This window comes from Phacochoerus africanus, chromosome 8 (assembly GCF_016906955.1).
Source record: "Phacochoerus africanus isolate WHEZ1 chromosome 8, ROS_Pafr_v1, whole genome shotgun sequence".
Classification (NCBI taxonomy): domain Eukaryota; kingdom Metazoa; phylum Chordata; class Mammalia; order Artiodactyla; family Suidae; genus Phacochoerus; species Phacochoerus africanus.
Window position 1 is genome coordinate 71,264,595 of NC_062551.1, and position 26,265 is coordinate 71,290,859.

Below are 26,265 nucleotides of genomic sequence, written 5' to 3' on the forward strand. Positions count from 1 at the left end.
GTTGGGAGGTATGATGAGCAAATAACAGGATTTTTTCTTCCTTGTGTACACATGTGGTTGAATTCAGTTGAGTTAAATGTCTGCTTGATGTTAAGTATTTGCGGTATTTGTCTTGGCTAAGAGGGGGCAGGGCTAACGCTCAGGGCTGGGCCACTGCAGTTACAGGGCACCACCGTCTCTCTCTGGGCAGCCTGCTGACCCTCTCCTTCTCCTGTAGGCTATGGACTCGGAGGATGACCCCTTGCTGCAGGATGTATGGCTAGAGGAGGAACAGGAAGAGGAGGAGGAAGCAGCGAGCGAGGCCTTTAGGAGGGCCCAGAAGCCGGGGCCCCAAGCTGGGGCCGGGGGGCAGTGTTGCTGGTGGCGCTGGACCTTGCCTTCCGGGCCCCCAGCCTCGGGCTTCTGGAATACCCTGGGCTGGGCCTTCACCAATCCGTGCTGTGCGGGGCTGGTGCTCTTCCTGGGCTGCAGCATCCCCACGGCGCTGTCGGCCTTCATGTTCCTCTACTACCCGCCTCTGGATATTGACATCTCCTACAACGCCTTTGAGATCCGCAACCATGAGGCCTCCCAGCGTTTCGACGCCCTCACCCTGGCTCTCAAGTCCCAGTTTGGGTCCTGGGGCCGCAACCGGCGCGACCTGGCCGACTTCACTTCCGAGACACTCCAGCGCCTCATCTCCGAGCAGCTGCAGCAGCTACATCTAGGAAACCGCTCCCGGCAAGTAGCCAGGGCCCCGCGTACGTTCCCTACAGCGGCGCAGCTTGGCCCAGACTTGGCCTGGGACAGCGCCACAGCTCGGAAGGCAGCCGCCCATCGGAACGGACGTCTTCGGCGTGAGACTCCGCCCCTGGGAGGCCCGGCTGCCAACCAGAGTGAAGCCCGGCTGAGCCAGGGGCCGGCCAAGAATGGGCAGCGCCAACTCAGCCCCCCACCCCCACCCTCGGCCGCGGCCAATCAGAGCCGTGCCCGCCGGGGCGCCTCGCGTTGGGACTACTCACGCTCCTACGTGAGCGCCAACACCCAGACGCACGCGCACTGGCGCATCGAGCTCATCTTCTTGGCACGTGGCGACGCAGAGCGCAATATTTTCACAAGTGAGCGGCTAGTCACAATCCACGAAATTGAGCGCAAGATCATGGACCACCCTGGCTTCCGGGAGTTCTGCTGGAAGCCTCATGAAGTGCTCAAGGACCTGCCTCTCGGCTCCTACTCCTACTGCTCCCCGCCCAGCTCCCTCATGACCTACTTCTTCCCTACTGAGAGGGGTGGCAAGATTTACTATGATGGCATGGGCCAGGACCTGGCCGACATCCGGGGTGAGCAGCCCTAGGTGTGGCTGGGGCAGGGCCTTAGGGACCCAGTCTGGAGGAGGCTGGAGGTGGGGCTTGCAAGGGGTGGAGCCTGAGGGTAGGTGGGGCTTCTAAGGGATGGCATTGGGGGCCCTTAATAAGGCTGGGGTCCGGGCTTGGAGGTTGAGGGAAGGCTTGATTCTTGTTTAGGTGTTTTACCCGTTTGTAGGAAGATAGGGTTGAAACTGGTGGAGTCTGGCTGGAACTGAGGGCCGGGCAGGCCTGGGAGCCATTCATTGAGGAAGGTCAGGGGGTGGGATTGGGTGTGAGTTGGGATCTGAGGGAGGCAAGAAAGGCTTTGGGTGCACACCTAGATTGAGAGACATTGGGAGTTGTACTGTGGCCAGAGTTAGATAAGATTTAGGATGGGGCTTGGGTGTGAGGCTGATTAGAGGGAAGCTGGGGTGTGGTTATGGAGAACTGGACATTTGGAGAGAAGCTGGGGTTGAAGGAAGATCAAGGTGGAGTTAGGTACATTTAGGACTTGAGAAAGGATGGGGCGGGGCCAGAGGCAGGCTGTAGGGGTGGAGCTTGGGTGGGAACTGGGCGGGGTTCTAAGCAGATGAAGGAAGGACTGGAAGGGGAAGGAGGTACATGATTGTAGAGCCTGAGCCTTGGAATTAGGTGAGGTTCAAACTGAAATGAAGATGTCAGTGTCGGGGGTGCCACCTGCGCAGATCGTGGCGGGGGCAGTGCCTCTTGGACAGCTGTGATTTCTCCTAACCATCCCGCTGTCCTACTAGAGACAGTTGGAGGCAGCCCGAGCTGGGACAGTTTCCCCGCGGCCTAAAAAGGGGGTGAGATGTTGCAGAGGACAGAATGACTGATGGAGTGTTGGTGGGAGCTGACCTACTGAGCTCCTTGGGCCCCCACCCCTGCCCCTGCAGGCTCCCTAGAGCTGGCCATGACTCACCCTGAGTTCTACTGGTACGTGGACGAGGGCCTCTCCGCAGAAAACCTCAAGAGCTCCCTCCTGCGCAGCGAGATCCTCTTTGGAGCGCCCCTGCCCAACTACTACTCGGTGGATGATCGCTGGGAGGAGCAGCGAGCTAAGTTTCAGAGCTTCGTGGTCACCTACGTGGCCATGCTGGCCAAGCAGTCCACTAGGTAGGAGGTCCAGCTGCATCCGGTGTGTGCCTGCCCTTGTTTGTAGGAGGAAAGGGAAGTAACTGGGTAGGAAATGGATTTCCAGGTGCTCCTTTCTCATTACACCCCAGATCCCCTTCCCTGCAACCTTTCCCTAGAAAGTCTGTCTATTCACATCAGGGGCAGAGCCAGATACATCCTCCTCATCACTCTGACAGATGAAAGAGCACTTTTCCTGATAAGTGCTAATGGTTAATGAACCTGACAGCTTTGGAGGAACGTCTGCCCTGGAGGTCTTGTGTATTGAGATGGTGTTAAAAGGCTTTCTGGAAAGAGTATTGACCAGGGAGTAAGGAGTTCCTCTCTGCCTCTCCTATCCAGGGAGATAGTGGGCAAGTGACTTCACTTCTCTGGGCCTCGGTTCCTGGTAAAATGGAGATGAGGAATCCTGCACTCCCTCTGCAGTCCTTAGGAGGAGAGGAACTAAAAGATGGGAACGAGCTTTGGGGCAGTGGGTCCTTTGGTTGGCCTCCAATCCTTGGGATGTGTGTCTGAGAAATCAGCTGGGCCCCTCCCCAGAAAAAGAGCACCTGTCAGTCCTGCAGGGCAGTAATTCCTGTGCCTTTTGGTCTCCCGCCTGGACAAGCCAGCCCCTGGCACAGGCGGGATCCTTCTTTCCGAAACACCCTCCTTCCCTTTTGAGTAACTGCTAGAATAATCAGAGCTAACATTTATTGAGTGCTTCATCTGTGCCACACACTGTTCTAAGCCCTTTATACATACCACCTAACTGAATTCTTACACCAGCCCAATGAAGCTATTAGGATTCTTTCCATACTACCGTTGAGGAAACTGAGACACAGTACAATAAAGTAAGCTGTCCAAAATTTTAAGGCGTATAATTGGTGCAGTGGGATTGAAAATCCAGGCTTTCCAATCCAGAGCCCTCACCCTGTGTGTCTTTACTCCGGTGGCTGCACTAAGAGCCTTCTCCCAGCCCTGCTCCATTGCCAGGCAAACCCCTGTTCATCCATTAAGATGCAGCCCAGGCAACTTTTACTCGAGGCTGCCTTAAATGACCAGCCTTCCCACATCCACAGCCCCTTTCCTTCTCCGTAAGGGAGAATATACACAGGCTTTGGAGTCAGGTATATCTGGTTTAGATGCTGGTTACCCCACGTCATTGTGGGAGTTTCAGCGAGCTGTTTCACCTCTCTAAGCTATAATTTTGTCATAGCACTTGTCACTGTATTTTAGTTTTTAAACTCCTTGTCATTCAAACCGCAACTCTTGAATCAGCATCACCTTCACCTGGGGTCTTATTAGAAATGCAGAATATCAAGCCCTGTCCTGGACCTACAGACTTTGCAGGTGACTTGTTTGCATATTAAAGTCTGAGAATGTTCTGGTTTAATTATGTCTCAGTGGAATGTGAGTTTTTTGAGGACTGGGATTGCTCCTGCTTCTTTTCTGTAGAACTAGCCCCTAGCACAGTACCAGGCAACTCTTAGTAGGGATTTATTTGGGGAATGGATGGATGGGTGGGTGTTCAGGTGGCTGGATGGATAGAGGATGGAAGTACTCCCAGGGAAAGGTACTTGGCTGGGTTGGGAATCTGGGAGGGGATGGCTATAGAAGGATCTTTAAGGTTTCAGATACCAACAATTACCTCTGCTTGATATGTTCAGCTGCTGAGACAGAACCTCTGTCCTGGGTTTAAAAAACAAACAAACAAAACAACTTCTCTTCCCCTTACCATCCCCCCATAACGTCATAGGAGTGGTGACAAGCAGGACCTCTGTAGACTTGCTTCAGTCCCTTCTTTTGAATTAATGAGTCTTTTTTGTCAGTCTTTTATTGGTTGCCTGACAGATGGCAATATACACCTTGACTTATTTCAGAATAATGCAAATTGTATCCCTGATATACTAGAATCTTAGAACTCATTCATTGCATTTATACCCCTTCAGCCTTTTGCATTTTTGTTGCACGCATGTTAATTCTATATATATATATCTTTTTGGCTACGCACACAGCATGAAGAAGTTCCCAGGCTAGGGGTTCGAACCTGAGCCACAACAGTGAGAATGTCAGATTCTTAACTACTAGGCTACCAGGGAGCTCCTAATTCTACCTACATTTTAAACCTCATAAGACATGAAATTATTTTACTGATTCAGGATCCATTTATACTTACAAATTTACATTTCTGCTGCCTTTCATTACTTTATGCAATTTCATATTTCCCTCTGGGATCATTTCCCTTGTATTTGAAGAACTCTCTTTAGTATTTTTTTTTTAATGCAGACTTAACTGGTGATAAATCCTCTGCTTTGTTTGCATAGGAATCATCTTTATTTTACTTTCATTTTTGAAATATATTTCTGTTGGTATAGAATTATAAATTTACAGTTATTTTCTTTTAATACTTTAAAGATGTCAATCCATCGTGTTGTGACTTCTATCATTTTTGGTGAAAAGTCAGCCATAAATCTTTTTTTCCCCCTTTGAAGAATTGCTTTTATTCCTCTGGCTGCTTTTAAGATTTTCTTTGTCTTTGGTTTCAACAATCTCACTATGATATATATTAGTGTGGTTTTCTTAGTATTTGTTCTGCTTAAGAAGCTCAGATCTTCTTTTATCTATGGATTGATAACTCATCAGTTTTAGGAATTTCCTGGCTGTATCTCTTCAAATATTGTTTATACCTCATTTTGTGTCACCTCTCCTTTTGGGATTCTAAGTACACAGATATTTTCAGAATCCCATGTGTTTTCTTTTTAAATATATATATGTTTGATAATAACAGGTGGAAGCTGGAAAGGTAAGCTGAAGAGTCTGGGTAATTGGCATGCTGCTTTCTTCATTTAAAAATGTATTTAAAAAATTTAAAGGTCACACTCCATTTACAGATATTATAAAATATTGGCTGTATTCCCTATGTTGTACAGTGCATTTCTGTAGCCTGTCTTACACAAGTCCCATGTGTTTTCAATGCTCTTTTCCAAGTTTTTCTATTCTAGCTTTTCTTTCCATGTTTTGGTTTAGATATTCCAATTCACTGGTCCTGTCTTCCACTGTATCTAATCTTTTTTATATTTTTTTATTTTAGTTTATTTTTTATTTTTATTTTTTATTGTTATTTCCCCCAATGCAATTTTTTTTTCCCATTGTACAGCATGGGAACCCAGTTACACATACATGTATACATAATTTTTTCTCCCATTGTCATGCTCTATTGCAAGTATCTAGACATAGTTCTCAGTGCTACACAGCAGGATCTCATTGTTAATCCATTCCAAAAGCAATAGTTTGCATCTGTTAACCCCAATCTCCCAATCCATCCCACTCTCCCCCTCCCCCTTGGCAACCACAAGTCTGTTCTCCAAGTTCATGATTTTATTTTCCGTGGAAAGATTCATTTGTGCTGTATATTAGATACCAGATATGAGTGATATCATATATGGTATTTGTCTTTCTCTTTCTGACTTACTTCACTCAGTATGAGAGTCTCTAGTTCCATCCATGTTGCTGCAAATGGGATTATTTCATTCTTTTTTATGGCTGAGTAGTATTCCATTATGTATACATACCATATCTTCCTAATCCATTTGTCTGTCGATGGACCTTTGGGTTTTTTCCCCTGTCTTGGCTATTGTGAATAGAGCTGCAATGAACATGCATGTGTCTTTTTCAAGGAATGTTTTATCCGGATATATGCCCAAGAGTGGGGTTGCTGGATCATATGGTAGTTCTATGTATAGATTTCTAAGGTACCTCCATACTGTTCTCCATAGCGGTTGTACCAGCTTAATTCCCACCAACAGTGCAGGAGGGTTCCCTTTTCTCCACAACCCCTCCAGCACTTGTTATTTGTGGACTTATTAATGATGGCCATTCTGATTGGTGTGAGGTGGTATCTCATGGTAGTTTTGATTTGCATTTCTCTAATAATCAGGGATATTGAGCATTTTTTCACGTGCTTGTTGGCCATCTGTACATCGTCTTTGGAAAAAAAGTCTATTCAGGTCTTTTGCCCATTTTTCCATTGGTTTTTTTGCTGTTGAGTTATATAAGTTGTTTGTATATTTTAGAGATTAAGCCCTTGTCAGTTGCATCATTTGAAACTATTTTCTCCCATTCTATAAGTTATCTTTTTGTTTTCTTTTTGGTTTCCTTTGCTGTGCAAAAGCTTGTCAGTTTGATTAGGTCCCACTGGTTTATTTTTGCTTTTATTTCTCTTGCTTTGGGAGACTGACCTGAGAAAACATTTGTAAGGTTGATGTCAGAGAATATTTTGCCTATATTCTCTTCCAGGAGTTTGATGGTGTCTTGTCTTATATTTAGGTCTTTCAGCCATTTTAAGTTTATTTTTGTGCATGGTGTGAGGGTGTGTTCTAGTTTTGCTGTATCTAATCTTAACGTCTACTCAGACTTTGATGTTACTTTTATGTTTTTCTGTTGAGAATTTCCAATGATTCTTTATTATATATCTAAATTCCTTGTGAAATTTTTCAACACCTAGTTTATTTTGTCCATATTCTCCTCTATGTTCTTAAGCATATTAAGTTAACTGGCCATTATGGATAACTTAGGGATTTATCTCTGTGATCTGTTCTTTCGCTTGTTTTTTTGTCACATGGTCCTGCCAGTGAGCATGCCTGGTAATTTTTACTGAGCGATGAACATAGTGTATAAAAACATAGAGGTCCAGATAATGTTATTTCTTCCAGAGAAATTTTGTCTTTCCTTCCACTAGGCAGATGGAGTTGTGGCTTAGCACTTAAACAGTTAGCAGTTACATGTAGTCAAGGCTGGTTTGTAGTCCTGAAAAGTCTCAACATACCTTTAGTTTGCCCTTCGTTCTCTAGGATTTTCAACTGAAAGCCTTGTGTATTCTGCAGCACCCCTTCCCCTGACACATTCCAAAAACTAATCTTTGTCTCTCAAAACTACTAAAAATATCTCTACTCTGCTTTTTCAGAGGCTTTCTGCTTAGATTTTTAGCCTGATACTACACAGGGCCCCAAGTACTTGGCAGAAATGCTGAGCAAGAAACTGGCTTTATGCTATGCTGGTCTGCAGGTCTCTGCCCAAAGCTCAGCTAGTCTTTCTAACTCCCAGCCTAGATTTTTAGCTTCCTGCTTGTGTTCAGAATCAACAGCTGCCACCAGGGTAAACACAGCTGTAAATGGGAAGCTTATATTTTGTAGATTCTTCCCTTTCTGGAGTCTTAGCCCTCTAGATCTCATTGCTTCAGGAAGTCTCTAATGTCCTCAAACAGATGATTTCTCAATTTTATCTGATTTCATAGTAGTTCTAAGCAGGAGTATTGGTCTTGCATGAGCTATTCTTTTGTACTTGAGAGTAAAAATTTGGATCTGTGGAGTTCCTGTCGTGGCTCAGTGGTTAACGAATCGGACTAGGAACCATGAAGTTGCAGGTTTGATCCCTGGCCTTGCTCAGTGGGTTAAGGATCCAGCGTTGCCATGAACTATGGTGTAGGTTGCAGATGTGGCTCAGATCCCGCATTGCTATGACTGTGGCATAGGCCGGCAGCTACAGCTCTGATTCTACCCCTAGCCTTGGAACCTCCATATGCCGTGGGAGTGGCCCTAGAAAAGGCAAAAAGACAAAAAAGAAAAAAATTCGGATCTGTGTCTTTTTAAAGCCAGTAACTAAGATAGGACCTGGAGTCTAGAAGGCATTCTATAAATGCTATATGAATGAATGAATGAACAATTGATTGAACTTTCAGTTTTCTACTCTAATGAAAGATCAATTAACCCATTTAATTCAACAAAGTAGCTAATCCAAATATCTTTTCTACTTAAATATCTGTTTTTTTTTATCCTGTCTGGTTTTTAAAATAGCTTCATTGAATTATAGTTGACATACAACCAACTGCATGTACTTAAAGTTCACAAAGTGATTAGTTTTGACCCATTTGTACACCATAAAACCTTCACCACAATCAAGAGAGTGAATGAACCCAACACCCCCAGAGGTTTACTCATGTTCCTTTGATAATCACTCCATCCTGCCTTACCTTTCCTTCCCACTGCCACCCCAGGCACCACCTTCTGTATTCTATCGCTCTATATTGGCTTTCATTATCTGCAGTTTTATATACATGGCATCATTACCATGCACAATTTTGATTGACCTCTTTCCTTCTGCCTAATTATTTTGGATTGTATCCATGTTATTGCATGTATTGATAGTTTATTCTTTTTAAATGTTGAATAATATCCACTGTCTGGAAACTCCACATTTTGTTCATCTACTCACCTATTTATAGATATTTGGGCTGTTTCCAGGTTTGGTTATTGCAGATAGAGGTGCTATGAATATTCATGTATAAGCCTTTGTATGGACTTAGGCTTTCATTTGTCTTACATACATAGCTAAGAGTTAAATGACTGGGTCTTATGGTAGGTGTGTGTTTAACTTTTTAAGAAATTGCCAGACTGTTTTCCCAGTTGGCTTTACCATTTTTCATTCCCAGTGTATGAGAATTCCAGTTCTTCCACAACCACTCTAACACTTGGTATGGTCAATTTTAAAAATGTTATCTATTCAACCAGGTGTGTAGTGATAGATCATTGTGATTTTTGGGGGGAAGGATCCAGGCCTGTGGCATGCAGTAGTTCTGGGCCTGGAATTGAACCCGAGCCACAGCAGGGACAACACCTTACCAGCTAGGTCATCAGGAAACTCCTGGTGATTTCATCGTGATTTTAATTTGAGTTTCCCTAATTCCTATTCATGTTCATGTGCTTATCTGATATCCATTTACCTTCATTAGTGAACTTGGTAACTGTTTATTTAGATCTATTGACCATTCTAAAATAGGGTTTTACATTTAGTTCTGTGGTATTGTATTTTGAAGTAATTTTTCTATATGGTTCAAGGCATGGATTGTATATGGTCTAAAGGGCTGATATTTATTTGTTATTTTTATATGGATTTCCAATTGTTCCAGCATCATTTATTGAAAAGATCACTTTTCTCTACTGAATAGCCTTTGCTTCTTAGACAAAAATCTTTTGTACATATATATGTGAGTCTGTTTCTAAACTCTTCTGTTCCATTGATCTAGTTTTTTATTCACACACCAATACTACACTCTCTTGATTATGGTAACTTTATACTATGTCTTGTCCTCCAAATTTATTGTTCTTTTGCAAAGTTGTTTTAGTTATTCTCGGTCCCTTGCCTTTCCCTATGAATTTTAGAATCAATTTTTCCATTCCTCTAAATAAAAGTCTGCTGGGATCTTGATTTTGATTGTGTCAAATACACAGATCAGTTTGAAGAAAACTGACATCTTTTTTTTTTTTTTTTTTGGCCCTATCCATGGCATGTGGAAGTTCCTGGGCTAGGGATTGAACCTATGCCACAGTAGCGACCCAAGCCACTGTAGTAACAACCCTGGATCCTTAATCCATTGAGCCGTAAGAAAACTCTGATTATCTTAACAATATTGAGTCTCATGACCAACGAATATGGCATATCTGATGTCTTTTACCCCATTTCATATTCTTACGTTACTGTAAATTTTTTAAAAATTTTATTTGCAAATTGTTAGTAACTAATACATAGAAATATAACTGATTTTGGATACTGCAACCTTGTTAAGCTTCCTTATAAGTTCTAGACTTTTTTGGCAGATTTAATTTGATTTTCTCTGTAATTAATTATGTCTTTTGCTAATAAAGACAGGTTTCCTTCTTTCTTTCCAATTTGGATGCCTTTTATTTCTTTCTCTTGCCTGAATGTACTGGCTAGAACCTCCAGTACAATGTTGAATAAAAGTGAAAACAGCAGACAACCTTGTATTATCTCCAACCAAAGTATGTAGGTTTTTTGTAGATGTCCTTTATCAAGTTAAGGAAATTCCTTTCTATCCTTAATTTGCTGATAGTTTTTTATTAAAAAAAAATCAGTCATGAACATTGGATTTTCTCAAATGCTTTCTGCATCTGTAGGGAGATCATACATTTCTTTTTTAGTTTAATATGGTGAATTACATTGGTTGTGTTCTGAATATTAAACCATCTTTGCATTCTTGAAGTAGATCCTCCTTAGTCATGATAATTATCCTTTTTATATAATGTTAGATTCTATTATTACTTTTTGTTTATTGGCTTATGTTCTTAATGTATACTGTTTGATTTCGGTATCAAAATCAGGGTAATTCTGGAGTTCCTGTTGTGGGTCAGTGGGTTAAGAACCTGACTAGGAACCATGAGGATGTGGGTTTGATCCCTGGCCTTGATCATCAGTAGGTTAAGGATCTGGTGTTGCCACAAACTACAGTGTAGGTTGCAGTGCAGCTCAGATCCTGAGTTGCTGCAGCTGTGGTGTAGGCAAGAAGCTGCAACTCCAATTCAACCCCTAGCCTGGGAACTTCCATATGCTGCAGGTGCAGCCATACAAAGAAAAAAAAATCAGGGTAATTCCAGTATTACAGAATGAAGTGGGAAGTATTCTCTTCTCTTCAGTTTTCTGTAAAGTTTGTGTAGAATTAGTGTTATTCTTCTTTAAACGTTTGATAGAATTCACCAGTGAAACTGGATCTGGAGTTTTCTTTCTGGGAAGGTTTTCACTACAAATTAAATTTTTAAATATACATGTAAGGTTATTAAAGTTATTTATATATCCTTTCACAAGCTTTGGTAGTATATTTCATGAAATTTGTCCATTTCATTTAAATTGTCAAATTTGTTGGTACAAAGTGATTAATAATATTCCTTATTATCTTTGAATACTTATAAAAACTGTAGTAATGGCTTATCTCTTTTTTTCATGATCAGTCTGGCTTGAGGTTTATCAATCTTATTGATCTCCTCAAAGACCTAGGTTTTGGTTTCATTGATTTTTCTTTATTGTCTTCCTCTTTGTTTACTTATACTCTGATCGTTATTATTTCCTTTCTTCCACTTACTCTATGTATAATTTTTTCTTGTTCTATTTTCTTGCAGTAGGCGCTGACATCATTGATTTAAAACGTTCTTCTTTTCTAATACAGGTGTTTATTGCTATAAAATTCCCCTTAAGCATTGTTTTAGGACATCCCACAAGTTTTGACTGTTGTGCTTTCATTTTCATTCAATTCAAAATACTCTCAATTTCCCTTTTTGATCTCTTCTTTGATCCTTGTATTATTTTAAAATGTGCTAGTCTCCAAATATTTAGAAATTTCTCAGATATTGTCTTGTTGCTAATTTTTAATTAATTAATTTTATTTATTTATTTATTTGTTGCTGTTTTAGGGCCTCACTCACAGCATATGGAGGTTCCCAGGCTAAGGGTCTAATTGGAGCTGCAGCTGCCAGCCTACACCACAGCCACGGCAACACCAGATCCTTAACCCACTGAGCAAGGCCAGAGATCGAGCTTGCAACCTCATGGTTCCTAGTCAGATTCATTTCTGCTTTGCCACGATGGGAACTCCTTAATTTATTTCTTTGGTGGTCAGGGAACATGCTTTGTGTGACATAAGTTTTTCTGAATTTACTGAGTCTAGACTACAGTCTGGCTTGGGAAATGTTGCCTCTGCACTTGAAAAGAATTGTATATTCTGCTGTTGGGTGGGGTGTTCTATAACTGTCAACTAAGTCAAGTTGGTTGAATGTGTTTTTTAAGTTGTCTGTGTCCTTTACTGATTTTTCTGTCTAATTGTTCTAGCAATTATTGTGAAAGGGGTTTTGAAATAGCCAACTATAATTGCAGGTTTGTCTATTTCTTTTTTCATTTCTATCACTTTTTGCTTCGTGTATTTTAAAACGCTGTGATTAGGTGTTTAGGATTGTTGTATCCTTTTGATGAACTGACCCCATTACCCATTATCATTTTTAAATTACTTTCTTCATCTGTAGTAATACTCTTTTCTCTGAAATTTACTTCATTTGTTCTCAATATAACCACTCCAGCTTTTTTTTTTAAAAATTCGTGTTAGTGTAGTGTATCTTTTTTTATACTTTTGTTTTTAACCTATTTATCCCTGTATCTAAAGTGAGTTTCTTGTAGGCATCTAATTCTTGATTCTTTTAAATTTAATCACTTTCTGACTTTTGGTTAGGGCATTTAGACCATTTATAGTTAATGCATTGTTACTATAGTTAGACTTAAGACTGTATTATTTTATTCTCTTTGTCCTATATAGTCTTAGTTCCCTTTTGCCTTCTTTTGGACTGAGAATTTTTTATTAATCCATTTTTACTTCCTTTGTTAGTTTTTAAGCTATGACTATTTCATTTAGTGATTATTTCAGGGTTTATAGTATACATCTTTAAACTACAAGTATACCTTCAAATGATGTTAAACCACTTCATGTATGAATAGTATACCACCATTTTTTTCCTTCTTGCCTTTATGCTATTGTGGTCATACATTTTATTTTCATATATGTTATAAATCCCTCATTACATCATCACCATTATTATCATTTTTGTTTAAGTGGTCAGTTATCTTTTTAAAAGATATATATAAGTAACAAGGAAATTTTATGTATTTATTTATGTTGTTACTATTTCCAGTCCTTTTTGTGCCTGTGTGTAGATACACATATATAGTTCCATTTGTTATCATTTTCCTTCTGCCAGGACTTCCTTTAACATGTTTGCAGGTATACTGGAGATGAATTCTTCCAGCTTCTGTATACTGAAAGAGTCTTTATTTTGCCTTTGTGTTTTAAGTTTATTTTTGCTGGGTATAGAATTCTGGGTTGACTTTTTCCCAGTAGGTAAAGGATCTTGCTCCATCATCCTCTCGCTTGCATTATTTCTGAAGAGAAATCTGCTGTCATCCTTATTTTTATTCCTCTGTAGTGCATCTTTTTCCTCAGGCTGCTTTGGAAATTTTCTCTTGGGCACTGATTTTTGAGCAATTTGATTATAATGTTTTCATCAAGTTTGGAAACATTTTCAGCCTCTTTTGAGAAGTCCAGTAACTCATAGGCCTGGAAACTCTCAAGCCAGTAAGTCGAGGTAACTATAGAGCACCTTTTGTTTCTCATCTCTCAGAGATCATCATTCTTTGTTGTCTCATGTCCAGAGTCTTATTTTCATATATTTTCCCCTTTTTTGTTAGTTTTACTGGGAGGTAAATCTAGATTTTGTCTTGTGTTACTCCATCTTGGTCAGATGCAAATCTCACTCCTGTTTGTATTTTAAAACTCAACTTGACCAGCTTGGTTATGTTTTTCTTTTAAGAATAACTTCTGTTAAATGCACACTGAATAGCTGTGTACAACTGAATATCTGCAAGCTGGTTTGAATTTAGAATTTTGCTGTGAGTAATTGAGAATTGGAAGGTGACACAGAGTTTGGCTGTAATTGGTTGTTGTCTCTGTAGAGCAGTGGTCTCAACCTCACTGATGATTTGGCCCCACCCCAGACATTCTGACTTCGTTTGTCTAGAGTATGGCCTGGACATCAGGGTTCTTGGAGGCTACCAGGTGATCCCAGTGTACTGCCAAGCTAAGAGTCTCTGGTGAGGTGGATGTCTCCCAGTCCTCCTCCATCTCTGATCCTCTCCGTCTTTCCTCTCTCTGTATCCTCCCTCCCCCAGCAAAGTCCAGGTTCTATATGGGGGGACGGACCTCTTTGATTATGAGGTGCGCAGAACCTTCAACAACGACATGCTCCTGGCCTTCATCAGCAGCAGTTGCATCGCCGCCCTTGTCTACATTCTCACCTCCTGCTCAGGTAGGGCTTCTCTGAAGGCCCCGCATGGAGCCAGCCCCTTCTCTCTTCCCAGTGTGCTTCTCTCTGGACAAAGCCTTCCTGCTCAGGAATGCCAGAAATGGTCTTGAAACTGCTGTCAGGGGGAGGGGTGCTCAGCCATCATCTCCTAACCCCAGGCAGGTAGGCTGAAGGTGCAGAGGTGGGTGGGACCACACCTAAGGGCCCCCATCCAAGGACCTCCTACAGTGGAACCTTTTGCCCTTTGACCATCTTTTTCTTGCTGATAACCTTGCTGAAAAGTTTTGGAGAGTATAGGGTATCGGACACCTTAGGGGTTATTCCATAGCCTGTTTTATAGTCCCAGGCCAGCTGCCCTTAGTGGGTCAGTTCACTTTTCCACCTCCACCTCCCCATGTGCCCTAGCTGCTTCTTTCTGTGTATACAGTAGGTACTGTTTATTGCCCATGTGAATGAGAGATTGGTCATACCTTCAAATATGAAAAAGACATTCATTCATTCATGTCACAAATTTTAACTGGATACCAACAATGTGCCAGATGCTCTAAGGTGCCAGAGGTCTAAAGCTGAGCATCACAGACATACTTCTTTCCCCCATGGAACCTCTAGGCTACTTGGGTGACAGGCGTTAAATATATAATAATTCCATACTAGCACTTGAGGTAAGTTCTGCAAAGATGAGGGCCCATGAACAACCTGCCTTACTCGGAAACAGCTTCATCTCCCACTCAGGCCTCCTGCCTGGCCCCTTCCCTGGGCCTAGACAGCTGTGCTGGGCACAGTTGGGGTGGTGAAGGTGGTCCCTGGAGGTGGGAGTGTGTGAGGCAAGACCCAGTGGGGGTCAGGGCCACTGAAGGGGTGTGTTCTGCTGGGTCCCCCTGCTCTATCCCCTGTGCCTCTCGCCCTCCCCAGTGTTCCTGTCCTTCTTCGGGATTGCCAGCATTGGCCTCAGCTGCCTGGTGGCCCTCTTCCTGTACCACGTGGTCTTTGGTATCCAGTACCTGGGCATCCTCAATGGGGTGGCTGCCTTCGTGATAGTAGGCATTGGTGAGTCACTTCCATTGCCATGGTAATGGGCCTCCCACTTGGGAACTCTGTCCCCAAGAGCTTCCAGGATGCAAAGCCTGGCCTCCACGGGGATTCTAAAGCATCCCCTCTCAGACCTCAGAGCCTTGGAGTTGCCGGGGGGTGGGGTGGGGTGGGGAGTATGAATGGTGGGAGATCCTTGGCATATGGTGGATGGAGCCCCCAAAGGATAGAAGGAAAGGGGTAGATATGCCTGGTGGAGGTTAAGAATGGTGGGGAAAGTGTTTGAAGGGGGCTAAGGTTTGGAGGAAGGGCCTAGTTCTGGGGAGGCAGTGGGACCCAAGAGCATGGAGGGTGGGGCTTGGATTCTTGGCTCAGGTCAGGTCTGACCCTGGAGATAGCAGAGTGATCCTGAGTCGCCCCCCCTGGCCTGGGACTCCCTCCCGTAGGCGTGGACGACGTCTTTGTGTTCATCAACACTTACCGCCAGGCCACCCACCTGGAAGACCCGCAGCTACGGATGATCCACACCATCCAGACGGCTGGCAAGGCCACCTTCTTCACCTCCCTGACCACAGCTGCCGCCTACGCCGCTAATGTCTTCTCGCAGGTGGGAGCCCGCCCTCTGCCCTGGCTCTGCCTCCCGCCCCGCCCACACACCCCTGGCCGCTGCTCGTCCCACCCACCCCTTCTCTGAGGGCGCCGCAGCCTCTACCTCCGGGTACTTGCCACATCCCTAGAGTCCATTTTTGTTACTAATTGTTATCACCGGAACTTAACAAATGGGAGAATGATAATAATACAAGTAGTGTTTATTATTAATAATAATAATATTATTATCAGCTGCTCCTGCGGCATATGGAAGCTCCCAGGACAGATCCTGAATCCGAGCTGCCCTTACGACCTGTGCCACAGCTGCAGCAATGCCAGATCCTTAACCTCTATGCCGGGCTGAGACTCAAACCTGCACCACCACAGAGACAGCACTAGGTCCTTAATCTGCTGCACCACAGTGGGAACTCCAAGTAGTGTTCATTATTGATGCTCCCTAGTTAAAATCCACCCTCTGCCTAGAAGGGCGTTTGGCAGATGGTCCCACAGCTGGCAGTGGTGAGCCTGCTCCAGTCTCCTGGCCCCAGTCCAGGGCCCTCTCGCCCACCGGCTTCACACTGCGTTGTCATCCCCCACACTGACTGTCCTCTCAGGGGTCCCACCCTTCTTCATGTCTCTGAGTTGAGCTCAGGAGAAGGATCTTAGGCCAGGTCCTCGATGTTGACAGAACCTAAAAGGCAGTGAGCCTGCCTGAGTCTGAGAGCTTTTATGAGCCGGGCTGAGGATCCTGCCTAGAAACCACTAGATACTTTGTGATTCTCCAGGCCTTCTACAGAACCACATCCAGAAAATAGACAGCCCTGGGTTCAAATCCCACCTCTGCCATTTTTCTGGCTGTGTGACCTTAGGTAGGTTCTTGAACCTCTCTGAGCCTTGCTTTCCTCATGTGTGGATCCTCAGGGGCTGAACTGAGACAACCAGGAAAGTGTTTCACAGGGAAGGCCTCTCTGCTTGTTGACTCGTTTCCTTCTGACTGCCACCCCCGCACACAGGTCCCCGTGACACTTCTGGAGCGCAGCCCTGGCACCTAGGCCCCCGCCTCCCTGTCCCCCTCTTGGCAGCTTTCTCTCCCTTCCCCGTCGCTGACACAAGCCTGCTCTCACAGGGTGTGCCTTCCTCTGTCCTCCAAGTAAGAACAGTTATGGAACACCTGCTCCATGCCAGGCACTATCCAGGCAGAGGCTGCAGTGTAGACCAGAGGCGGGATCCTTCCCTCTGCCATGCCCCTGGCACCAGCCCTTCCCTTCTGCCATCCTTCTAGGCCAGTGCCTCCATTCCAGCAGCCCCAGCCTCCTCATCCTGCCTCAGTTGGGGGTGGTCCAGGGCCCTGAGGGCCTTGCTGCAGAGGCCCTGGACTCCCTGAGCTCCAGGCCTGACACCCTACATCCCCCCATGCCCCCCCATCGCCAGATCCCCGCCGTCCACGACTTTGGCCTGTTCATGTCTCTCATCGTGTCCTGCTGCTGGCTGGCTGTGCTCTTCACCATGCCTGCGGCCCTGGGCATCTGGAGCCTCTACATGGCACCGCTGGAGAACACCTGCCAGACCAGGTAAGCCAGGCAGGTGGAGGGGCAGGGGCCATGTCCTCCTCTCCGGAATATCCATCAGGTCCATGGGGGGCCATTCAGCATGCCACCCTTTCCCCCCAAAGCTATGATCACTGGTGAGTACCTGCCTTTTTTTGGCCATCCTGCGGCATATGGAGCTCCCAAGCCAGGGATCAGATCCAAGCCTCAGTCACGACCTAAGCCGCATCTGTGGCAATGCCGGATCCTTACCCACTGTGTCGGGCCAGGGATCGAACTTGCGTCGCAGTACTCCCAAGATGCTGCCGATCCTGTCGTGCCACAGCAGGAACTCCTCTATTGAGCACCTTCTGTATGCCTAGTCCTATGCTGGGCACTGCTGGGGGAGGAAAGGCAAAAGAGAATCCTGTCTGGTAGTTAGATTCGAACACCTACTATGTGCTGAGAACTGGGCACATGCTTTTGTACAAGTCTTGCTCTCACCACCCCAGCCCCCAGGACCCTGGAAAGCTGGTCCTCTTATTTCACCCATTTTACAGACGAGGAAATGAAGGCCTGGAGAGGCTGGGCAACTTTCTGCTGTTTAATAGACAGCAGAGCCAAGATTGAGAGTCCGTAATCTGACTCAGGAGCCCACGCTCTTGGCCACCATGTTAAATGTCCTTGGGGTTGTCATCCCCGGGGGAAAGACAATATTTAGACGCAGTGAGCCATGTGCAGGGTTGAATAGATCAGCCCAGAGCTGCTACTGTGGGTTGAGTCTTGTGGGCCAGTTGGTCGGGGGAGGAGGGAGGGTGGCCACATGGAATCATGCCTGGGGGCTGCCTGGGCTGGGAGCCCTGAGGAATGATGGAGGGTCTGGGCTCCAGGCAGGGCACACACAGGCAGGAATATCAGGGGTCCGTGACAGCATCCACCTGACCTTGGTGAGCCAAGGAAGGGCGGGAAGGAGATGAGAGGCCAGTGGGAAGCTCAGCCTCGGGCCCGAGATGGATGACTCAGCTCTCCCGTGCATACCCTCTTCAGGGCTGCCACACATGGTGGTACAGGTTGGGCACTGCACAAGGCTGAGGTGCAGCCATCTGCTCTGTGGACATGAAGAGGCTACTCTTTCTGGGAGTTCCCGTTGTGGCTCAGTGGTAATAAATCTGACTAGTAACTGTGAGGATGAGGGTTCGATCCCTGGCTTCACTCAGTGGGTTAAGGATCCGATTTTGCCATGAGCTGTGGTCACAGACACGGCTTGGATCCTGAGTTGCTGTGGCTGTGGTGTAGGCCGGCAGCTGCAGCTCCAATTCAGCCCCTAGCCTGGGACCTGCTGTATGCTATGGGTGCAGCCCTACAAACAAAGACAAAAAAGAAAGGTTTGACTCTTTCTATGACAATGTTGTGATATAGAAGCAAAGTGACTTAGGCAAAGGGCTCCTCATTTCTAATCTTGACAGAAGCACCAACTCAGCCCCACCCCACACTCAGTCTGGGGCAGTGGACGCAGCAGTCTGCCCAGTCCTGTCCAGCCTCAGCCCCTTTGCCTGGCAGCTTTGGAACCAAGGGCTTATTACTTGACCTCTCTGTGTCTCAGTCTCCTGTTCTATAGAATGGGCGTAAGGATTCAGTGAGAGTATCCACGGGCGGCCCACAGCTCACGCCTGGCACATAGCACTCAATAGGTTCCCTGTGTCCATCATTCTCGTCCCCAGTCTCTAGGGCGAGTCCCGGGTCCCACATTCAGTCCAGCCCAGGACTCCGCTGCAGCCTCAGCCTTAGCACAGCCCCGCTTCTCCATCCTCCCGGTGTCAGGGCCCTGAGGCCACACGACAGAAGAGGCATGACCCCTGCTTTGGTCCCCTTGATGTCTGGGCAGCTGCGTGTCATCTTCCCTCTCCCTGGATAACAGCTGCTGTCATCCAGAAGAGGCGTGGTACCCGAGGCCCTGGGGGAGATGCTGTGGAGAGCTGTCAGGCGCAGGTTCTTGGCAGTGTGTGATGTGTGTCCTATGTGAAATGTAGCCACCCTGTGATCCTTGAATTCATGTGAAGCCAGGGCCCTGCCCCGCCCACTCATGAGATCCCCGGCACTCATCCCTGCCCCTGACTCTCTCCATAGCTGCCACCAAAAATGTGGCCGCAAGAGCTCCCTGCACTTCCCAGGGGGCATGTTTGTGACTCCCGAGCCGGCGGGGGGCAGCCCTGCACAGGGCCCCATGCCCTACCTGGATGACGACATCCCCTTGCTGAACGTGGAGGAGGAGCCAGGTGAGAGCTGGTGCAGGCCTGCCCCACTGGGCCTGGCGAGACCGGGGGCCGCCTCCAGGGATGGGGGCCGGCTGCGGGGAGTAACCCTTGTCAAGGTGGCTTGAGGACAGGCTGGTCCTGAGCTGGAGGCTGGGTGAGAGGGCTGTGGGAATCCCTATCAAGCTTCCCTGGAGAGGCTAGAGGCCAGGTTGGGCTCTGACCCGCTTCTGGGCCAGCCCTCTGATGGGCCACTGCTCTACCCCAGCAGTGTCGCTGGAGCTGGGAGACGTTTCCCTGGTGTCCATGCCCCCTGAGGGCCTGGGGCCGGCTCCTGACAGGGGCAGCCGGGGCCAGCTCATCATCCAGCTGCAGGAGCTGCTGCACAACTGGGTCCTGTGGTCTGCTGTCAAGAGCCGTTGGGTGATTGTGGGTAAGTGAGCTCTCTGCTCTCCTGCCCGCATCTTACAACTTCTTGTTGGGGACAGACCCCCTCAAAGGACATGCAGGCACTGGGAGCCTGCCCCCGTCCCACGAATGAGCTGGAGCTCAGAGGCTCGCTCTCTTGGAGCTTTACCTCCTACCCGTGTAGAATGAAGCTGGTCCCACAATAGCTCTTGCTTCCTGAGCACCTACTGTGTGCCAGTCATCGTGCTGGGCAGCAGAGCAGAGTGCCCAGTGCTTGGGCTCTGGCGTTAGACCAACTTGGCTGAGGTGGGATCCTTTTTTTTCAGGGCTGCACCCACGGTAAACAGAAGTTCCCAGGCTAGGGGTTGAATCGGAGCTGCAGATGCCAGCCTACGCCAGAGCCACAGCAACTCGGAATCTAAGCCGCATCTTCGACCTACATCACAGCTCACGGCAACATTGGTTCCTTAACCCCCCTGAGTGAAGCCAGGAATCGAATCTGCAACCTCATGGATCCTAGTCAGATTCGTTTCTGCTGAGCCACCACAGGAACTCCCTGAGTTGGGATCCTAATTCTGCCACGTACTGGCAGTGTCACCTTGCCTAGGCCAGTTAGTCTGAGGCTCAGTTTCCTGTCCTGTAACGGAGGACAAGAATGCTGTCTGATAAGGCAGTTGTGAGGAAAGCCATAGTGTGAGTTCCTGCTGTGGCCCAGTGGGTTAAGAATCTGACTGTAGCAGCTCCGGTTACTGTGGAGACATAGGTTCAATCCCCTACCCAGTGTAGTGGGTCAAGAATCTAGCGTTGCTGCAGTTGCAGCTCAGATTCAACCCCTGGCCTGGGAACTTCATATGCCATGGGTATGGCCATAAAATTAAAAAAAAAAAAAAAAACTTAGCCCAGCGTATGGCATGCAGTAAGTGCTCAATAAAAGTTAAGTGCCTCTATCATCATCATTATCATTAGTGTTTAAGGTTGTGTAAGATCAAGTGGGGTGTGCCAGCTGCTTATGCTAACTGGCTTGTAGCTTATATCCTGACCCCCAAATGACACACCTAACAACCGGCCCCTACCCCTGGAGGACCAATAGGCTGGGGTGCTGGACCTCTGCCCCCTCCCTTGGGGTACCTGCCTCCCAGCCCTCTCCCACCTGCGTAAAGGAAGCCACTCTTTCCCTGGGCCCTGGAGGCCCCAGTGATGGGTGTGCCGCCCAGACCCAGCCCCCCGCCTTGCCTGTCCTTTCCTTGCAGGACTCTTTGTCTCCATCCTCATCCTATCCCTGGTGTTTGCCAGCCGGCTCCGCCCTGCCAGCCGGGCCCCGCTGCTCTTCCGGCCTGATACCAACATCCAGGTGCTGCTGGACCTCAAGTACAACCTGAGTGCTGAAGGCATCTCCTGCATCACCTGTTCGGGTGAGGGTCTCCGGTATGGCCTCCTGTGGGCCTCTGCCGCCTTTGGAGTCTAGATCTCAAAGACAAGAGATGCAAGATCCAGGCTCCCCGTCACTGCGTGACCTCAGGCAAATCCTCCAAGCCTCAGAATTTCCACATTTCATTAAACAAATACATTCTAGGTGCCAGCTGCGCTGGTGCTGGAGAAACTGCAGTGGGTGAGACAAGCTTCCTGAACTCTGCGCATTCATTCCACTGCTAAGGCAGCTCTTATACTAGTAGATCTGGTCTGTAGTGGACCAAGTGGACCAAAAGCAGGGAGCCTGGGGAGCCGAGCATCATGGAAGGCTTCTTGGAGGAGGCAGCGTCTAAGCCAAGACTTGTGGAATGGGAAGGGCTTAGGCAAGCTGGGAGGGGGAGAAGGGATGTGGTCTAGACAGAGGAGAGTGCCAGGGTGGAAAAGACCGGGGTCAAGTTGGAGAGAGGGAGTTGCAGGAGCTAAGGCTCCCCAGATGGGCTGGGGCAGCACCTGCTGGGTTGAAGTGAGGAGTCTTGATTTTATTGCAATTGTCACTGGAAGCTAGTGGAGGTTTTTTAAGCAGAGAGAGGCCATGATCAAGCCTCTCCTGGTGCTGTGTGCTTGGTGAAACGTGGCCAGGAGACCAGGTAGGAGCCGGTGTGATCACCTAGATGAGAGATGGTGGGGGCTGTGGCCAGTGTGCTGATGGTGGCAGTGGAGTCAAGAGGGTTTTAGGAGGTGAAATCTACAAGGTGGTGATGGAGTGCGAGCCCGGGCTGAGCAAAGAGGGGAGATGAAGATGCCGCCTTGCCTTACACTTTGTCTGATCCAGGCTCTCATCTTCCAGAGGGGAGCCTGAGGTCAGGGTTGGGGGCGGGGGGACATCGAGCCAAGGTCATACCGCTTTGCTGGGTAGTTAGAAACCAAATGAGAAGATGCTTGGGTGAGTGCTTCCAGCTCCTGGGGGAAGACCCACTGACTGCTGTAATTGCCTTCATCTAATTAGGGCAGTGTTCAGATTAACCTGGCCTTCCCCTTGGTAATGGCATTAGCCAAATGCATGATAATAATCGGCTGCAGCTCAGAAAGGTGCTCGGGAGCCCCTCCTAAATTGGAGGCAGGCAGCCCCGCTGCTTTTCCAGCTCCTCTCCCACCTGCCTGTGCATCAAATTCCAATCCAGTCTCACTGTGCTGCCAGTCTTCCCATCATCCCTCAGGGCCTGGAGGCAAAAAGCCATACCTACTCCCATTTCACAGATGGACAAGCCCCAGGATGATCCCGAAGCTCCTGGACTCCCAGCCAGAGTCCAGCCCCCAACCCCTCTCTCTCTCAGCCTCTGAATTGCCTCTTAAGGGGACCCTACGCATTGTAGCAGAAAGAGCTTCAGCTTTAGGGACAGACAAGATTGTTCCTCATAGGGCTCTGCCTCTCACAGCCCCTGCAGGTCATGTGACTTCCCTGAAACTCTGCCTCCTTCTTGGTCTGATGGGGTTAATAATAACAACCTCTTAGGATTATTGTGAGGATCAAATTTTCGGAGGTGTAAAATTTCTCTCATTAGAAAACTAAAAACAGGAGTTCTCTTTGTGGCTCAGCGAAACGAACCCGACTAGGATCCGATAGGATGTGGGTTCGATCCCTGGCCACACTCAGTGGTTTAAGGATCTGGAGTGGCCGTGAGCTGTGGTATAGGTCTCATATGCGACTTGGATCCTGTGTTGCTGTGGCTGTGGTGTAGGCCGGCAGCTGTAGCTCCAATTCAACCCCTAGCCTGGGAACTTCCATATGCCATGGGTGCTGCCCTAAAAAGACAAAGAAAGAAAGGAACGAAGGAAGGAAGGGAGGGAGGAAGGGAGGCAGAAAGGAAGATAGAAAGGAAGAAAAATAGGAGTTCTCGCTATGGTGCAGTGGGTTAATGATCTGGCTTGTTTTTGTGGAGATGCCAGTTTGATCCCCAGCCTGGGGTTGTCATTGTTCCACTCTTGGCCCTGCCCATCCAGGGAGACCCTTCTGTCCTAACATGGCTGGGGTGGGGGGTAGGTCTGTTCCAGGAGAAGCCCCACAGCCTACAGAACAACATCCGGACATCCCTGGAGAAGAAGAAGCGGGGCTCAGGGGTTTCCTGGACTGGCCGGCCTGAGACCACCCTGCAGGGTAAGTGGGGCATGTGGCCTGGTTGGGTGGGGTACCAGGAGGTCCTGCCTGGTGCCGGGGGGGAGGCTGGGGGGAGAGCAGATTAAATCCAGTCTTGATTCTCCTGCCAGCCTGGGTTCCCGGGTCACTGTGGAAGGATCGCGTGGGGGAGGGGTGAACTTGAGACCTTCGCCCTTCGTCCCAACAGCTCCACTCGGCCAGAACAGGGCAGTCCCCTCCTGCCACCATCCCAGCCTGGCTTGTGGTGCCCCATGAGTCTGCCTTGTATACCAGATCCATCCTGAATGTCTGGGGGAGGGCAGGGGCCGCCTGAACGCAGGAGGCTGGCATGCCTTCTAGGGTCTCTGTCAGAGGTGGGATGCTGGGATACACATGGGAATTAACCCCCCCACAGGCGGAAGTTCCATATGCCCTTGTCACCCATGGCCACCAGCCCCCCTCTATGCCCACCATCGTCACCACCAGCCCAGCCTCACCATTCATGTCAGTGAACGAATCCCCACCATCCCCATCACTGCCGCGACCCCCGTCCCTTCTGGCACATCTTCACCACAGCTTCCGCCACCCCTGTCCCTCCCTCCGCCTGTGCCGTCACCCCGTCCCAGTGTCAGCTCCTCCATCACGGCTGTGGGCTCCGTCCAGCAGAAAGGAACAGAGCCAACATTCGGAGATGAGCCCAAGGTCAAGGCCAGGTCGTCCGTCACCGGACCAGAGGCTGGGCTGCCGCAGGGTCAGGGGAAGCCAGGCGAGATGACTGTCCCCCTCCTCCACCCCTCGTTTGTCCCTAGACTCCGCAGGCACCGTGTACATCTCCAAGGTGAAGAGCAGAGGCCACCCGGCTGTCTATAGGTTCTCCCTCAATGCCAGCCTGCCTGCCCCTTGGCAGATCGTGTCCCCCGGGGACGGGGAGGTGCCCTCCTTCCAGGTGAGCCCGGGCCCTCATGCAGCGAGCTGCCACTACCAGGGGAGGGGGCCCTCGATGCCATGCTGGTGGGCACTGGCCACCCTGGGGTCTGCAAGGCTGAAGCTGCTATTGGCAGAGAAGGACTGCCTCCCACCGTCAGCCGGGTCTGCAGCAGGGACCGGCAGAGGGGCAAGAGCGCGGGCTGCTGAATCAGCCAGACCTGGGTCCGATTCTGGTTCTGCCATTTATGACCTGGGTGTCTTTGGGAAGATGACGTTATCTCTCTGAGCCTCAGTTTCCTCATCTGTGACATGGGGATGTGAAAAGTACCAGCCAAGGTTGTGGGAGGTACACCAGCCAAGGCCTGTGTGTGTGTAATATCTAGGTGCTCAATCAGTGGAGCCATTTGTTACATTGTTGGGCTCGGCAGCCAGTCCAGTTCCCCAGAATAGAGCCTCACAGGGCCACCCCCGGGCCCCAGGGTTTCCCTGTCAGGACTGGCTTGTATTCCTCTACCCTGTTACCCCTCCAGGCTGACAGTTACACATGTTGACTCATTTGTTCGGGGTTTCTATTTCCATCTGAAAGACGAGGGTCTGTGAGGCGTTCCCCGGCTCTGACGTTGTGTGGCGGTTCCTGCTGCCTGGAAAGCTTTTCTTCCAGCTTACATGCAGCGGGCTCCCCATTCGGGTCTCAGCATAAATGTCACCTGCTCCTGGAGCCCTGGCCTGCCCTCCTGCTCTGTTTGCCCTCCTCTGCTGCTGCCCCACTCACCCTGTGTCTTATCATCCTAATACTTGATTCAAAGCCCTTAAAAGACCCCGAAGCCATCACAGTTGGCAGCTCCGGGAGGACAGGGACGAGCCCGTCGGGCTGGCTGCTGTATCCTCAGAGCCCAGCTCCGGGCCTGGCTCAGAGCAGATCCGCAGGTGAAAACTGAGGCTCAGAGAGGAGGGGAGGACTCGCCCCATCTTGAAGCTCGAACACTGGCCTCCTGAGCCTCTGCCCGGGGCTCCCTCTCCCACTCTGAGGGGCCGGAATGGGGGCAGGGGACAGGGAGCACTCCAAGGAGGGAGGGGGCAGAGCCTGAGGCCGGGCCCAGGCCGAGGCAGCCTCGCGGAGTCACCTGTCTTGTCTCTGTCGATCCACTGCTTAGGTGTATAGAGCGCCTTTTGGTAACTTCACCAAGAAGCTGACCGCTTGTGTGTCTACAGTAGGGCTGCTCCAGGCGGCGAGCCCCTCCCGCAAGTGGATGGTGACGACCTTGGCCTGCGACGCCAAGCGGGGCTGGAAGTTTGACTTCAGCTTCTACGTGGCCGCCAAGGAGCAGCAGCACACTCGGTAACAGCCTTGAGGATGAGCCTGGCCCGCGTGTTTGCCCCGACCCCCGACCCCCAGCCCTGGTCTGCGGATAGACGTCCGCAGGCACTGTTAAGAAACCCCTGTCCATGGGAGTTCCCGCTGTGGCTCAGCGGTCATGAACCCAACTAGGAACCATGAGGATGTGGGTTCAATCCCTGGCCTCCCTCAGTGGGTTAAGGATGCAGCGTTGCCGTGAGCCTGTCATGTAGGTTGCAGACTCAGCTGGGATCCCAAGTTGCTGTGGCTGTGATATAGGCTGGTAGCTGCAGCTCTGATTCGACCTCTAGCCTGGGAATTTCCATATGCTACACGTGCGGCCCTAAAAACAAAAAAAGAAAGAAAAGAAAAAAATAGAAACCCCAGTCCATTTCCACACATCTGTTGAGACATTCCTCTGCCCAGGAGTGGGGGACACCAAGATCAGATGGCAATCAGCATCCCCATCTGCCCTTCTCCCTCTGGCCTGCTCCGCAGGAGGCCCA

The 26,265-nt window shown here is 48.5% G+C and overlaps 1 protein-coding gene across 1 annotated transcript in view; it reads left to right on the plus strand.

Annotated features, from left to right (window-relative positions):
- Nucleotides 1-218: 218 nt before the first annotated feature.
- DISP3 (dispatched RND transporter family member 3) overlaps nt 219-26,265 on the plus strand; it is a 35,303-nt gene continuing 9,256 nt past the window's right edge. The window contains exons 1-12 of the mRNA XM_047791539.1: nt 219-1,319; nt 2,240-2,459; nt 14,016-14,152; nt 15,062-15,196; nt 15,625-15,785; nt 17,198-17,337; nt 19,420-19,568; nt 19,816-19,977; nt 21,203-21,364; nt 23,404-23,517; nt 24,306-24,442; nt 25,578-25,762. Coding sequence (XP_047647495.1) covers nt 221-1,319; nt 2,240-2,459; nt 14,016-14,152; nt 15,062-15,196; nt 15,625-15,785; nt 17,198-17,337; nt 19,420-19,568; nt 19,816-19,977; nt 21,203-21,364; nt 23,404-23,517; nt 24,306-24,442; nt 25,578-25,762 — 2,801 coding nt within the window. The 5' untranslated portion in view covers nt 219-220. The remainder of the gene's footprint in view (nt 1,320-2,239; nt 2,460-14,015; nt 14,153-15,061; nt 15,197-15,624; nt 15,786-17,197; nt 17,338-19,419; nt 19,569-19,815; nt 19,978-21,202; nt 21,365-23,403; nt 23,518-24,305; nt 24,443-25,577; nt 25,763-26,265) is intronic.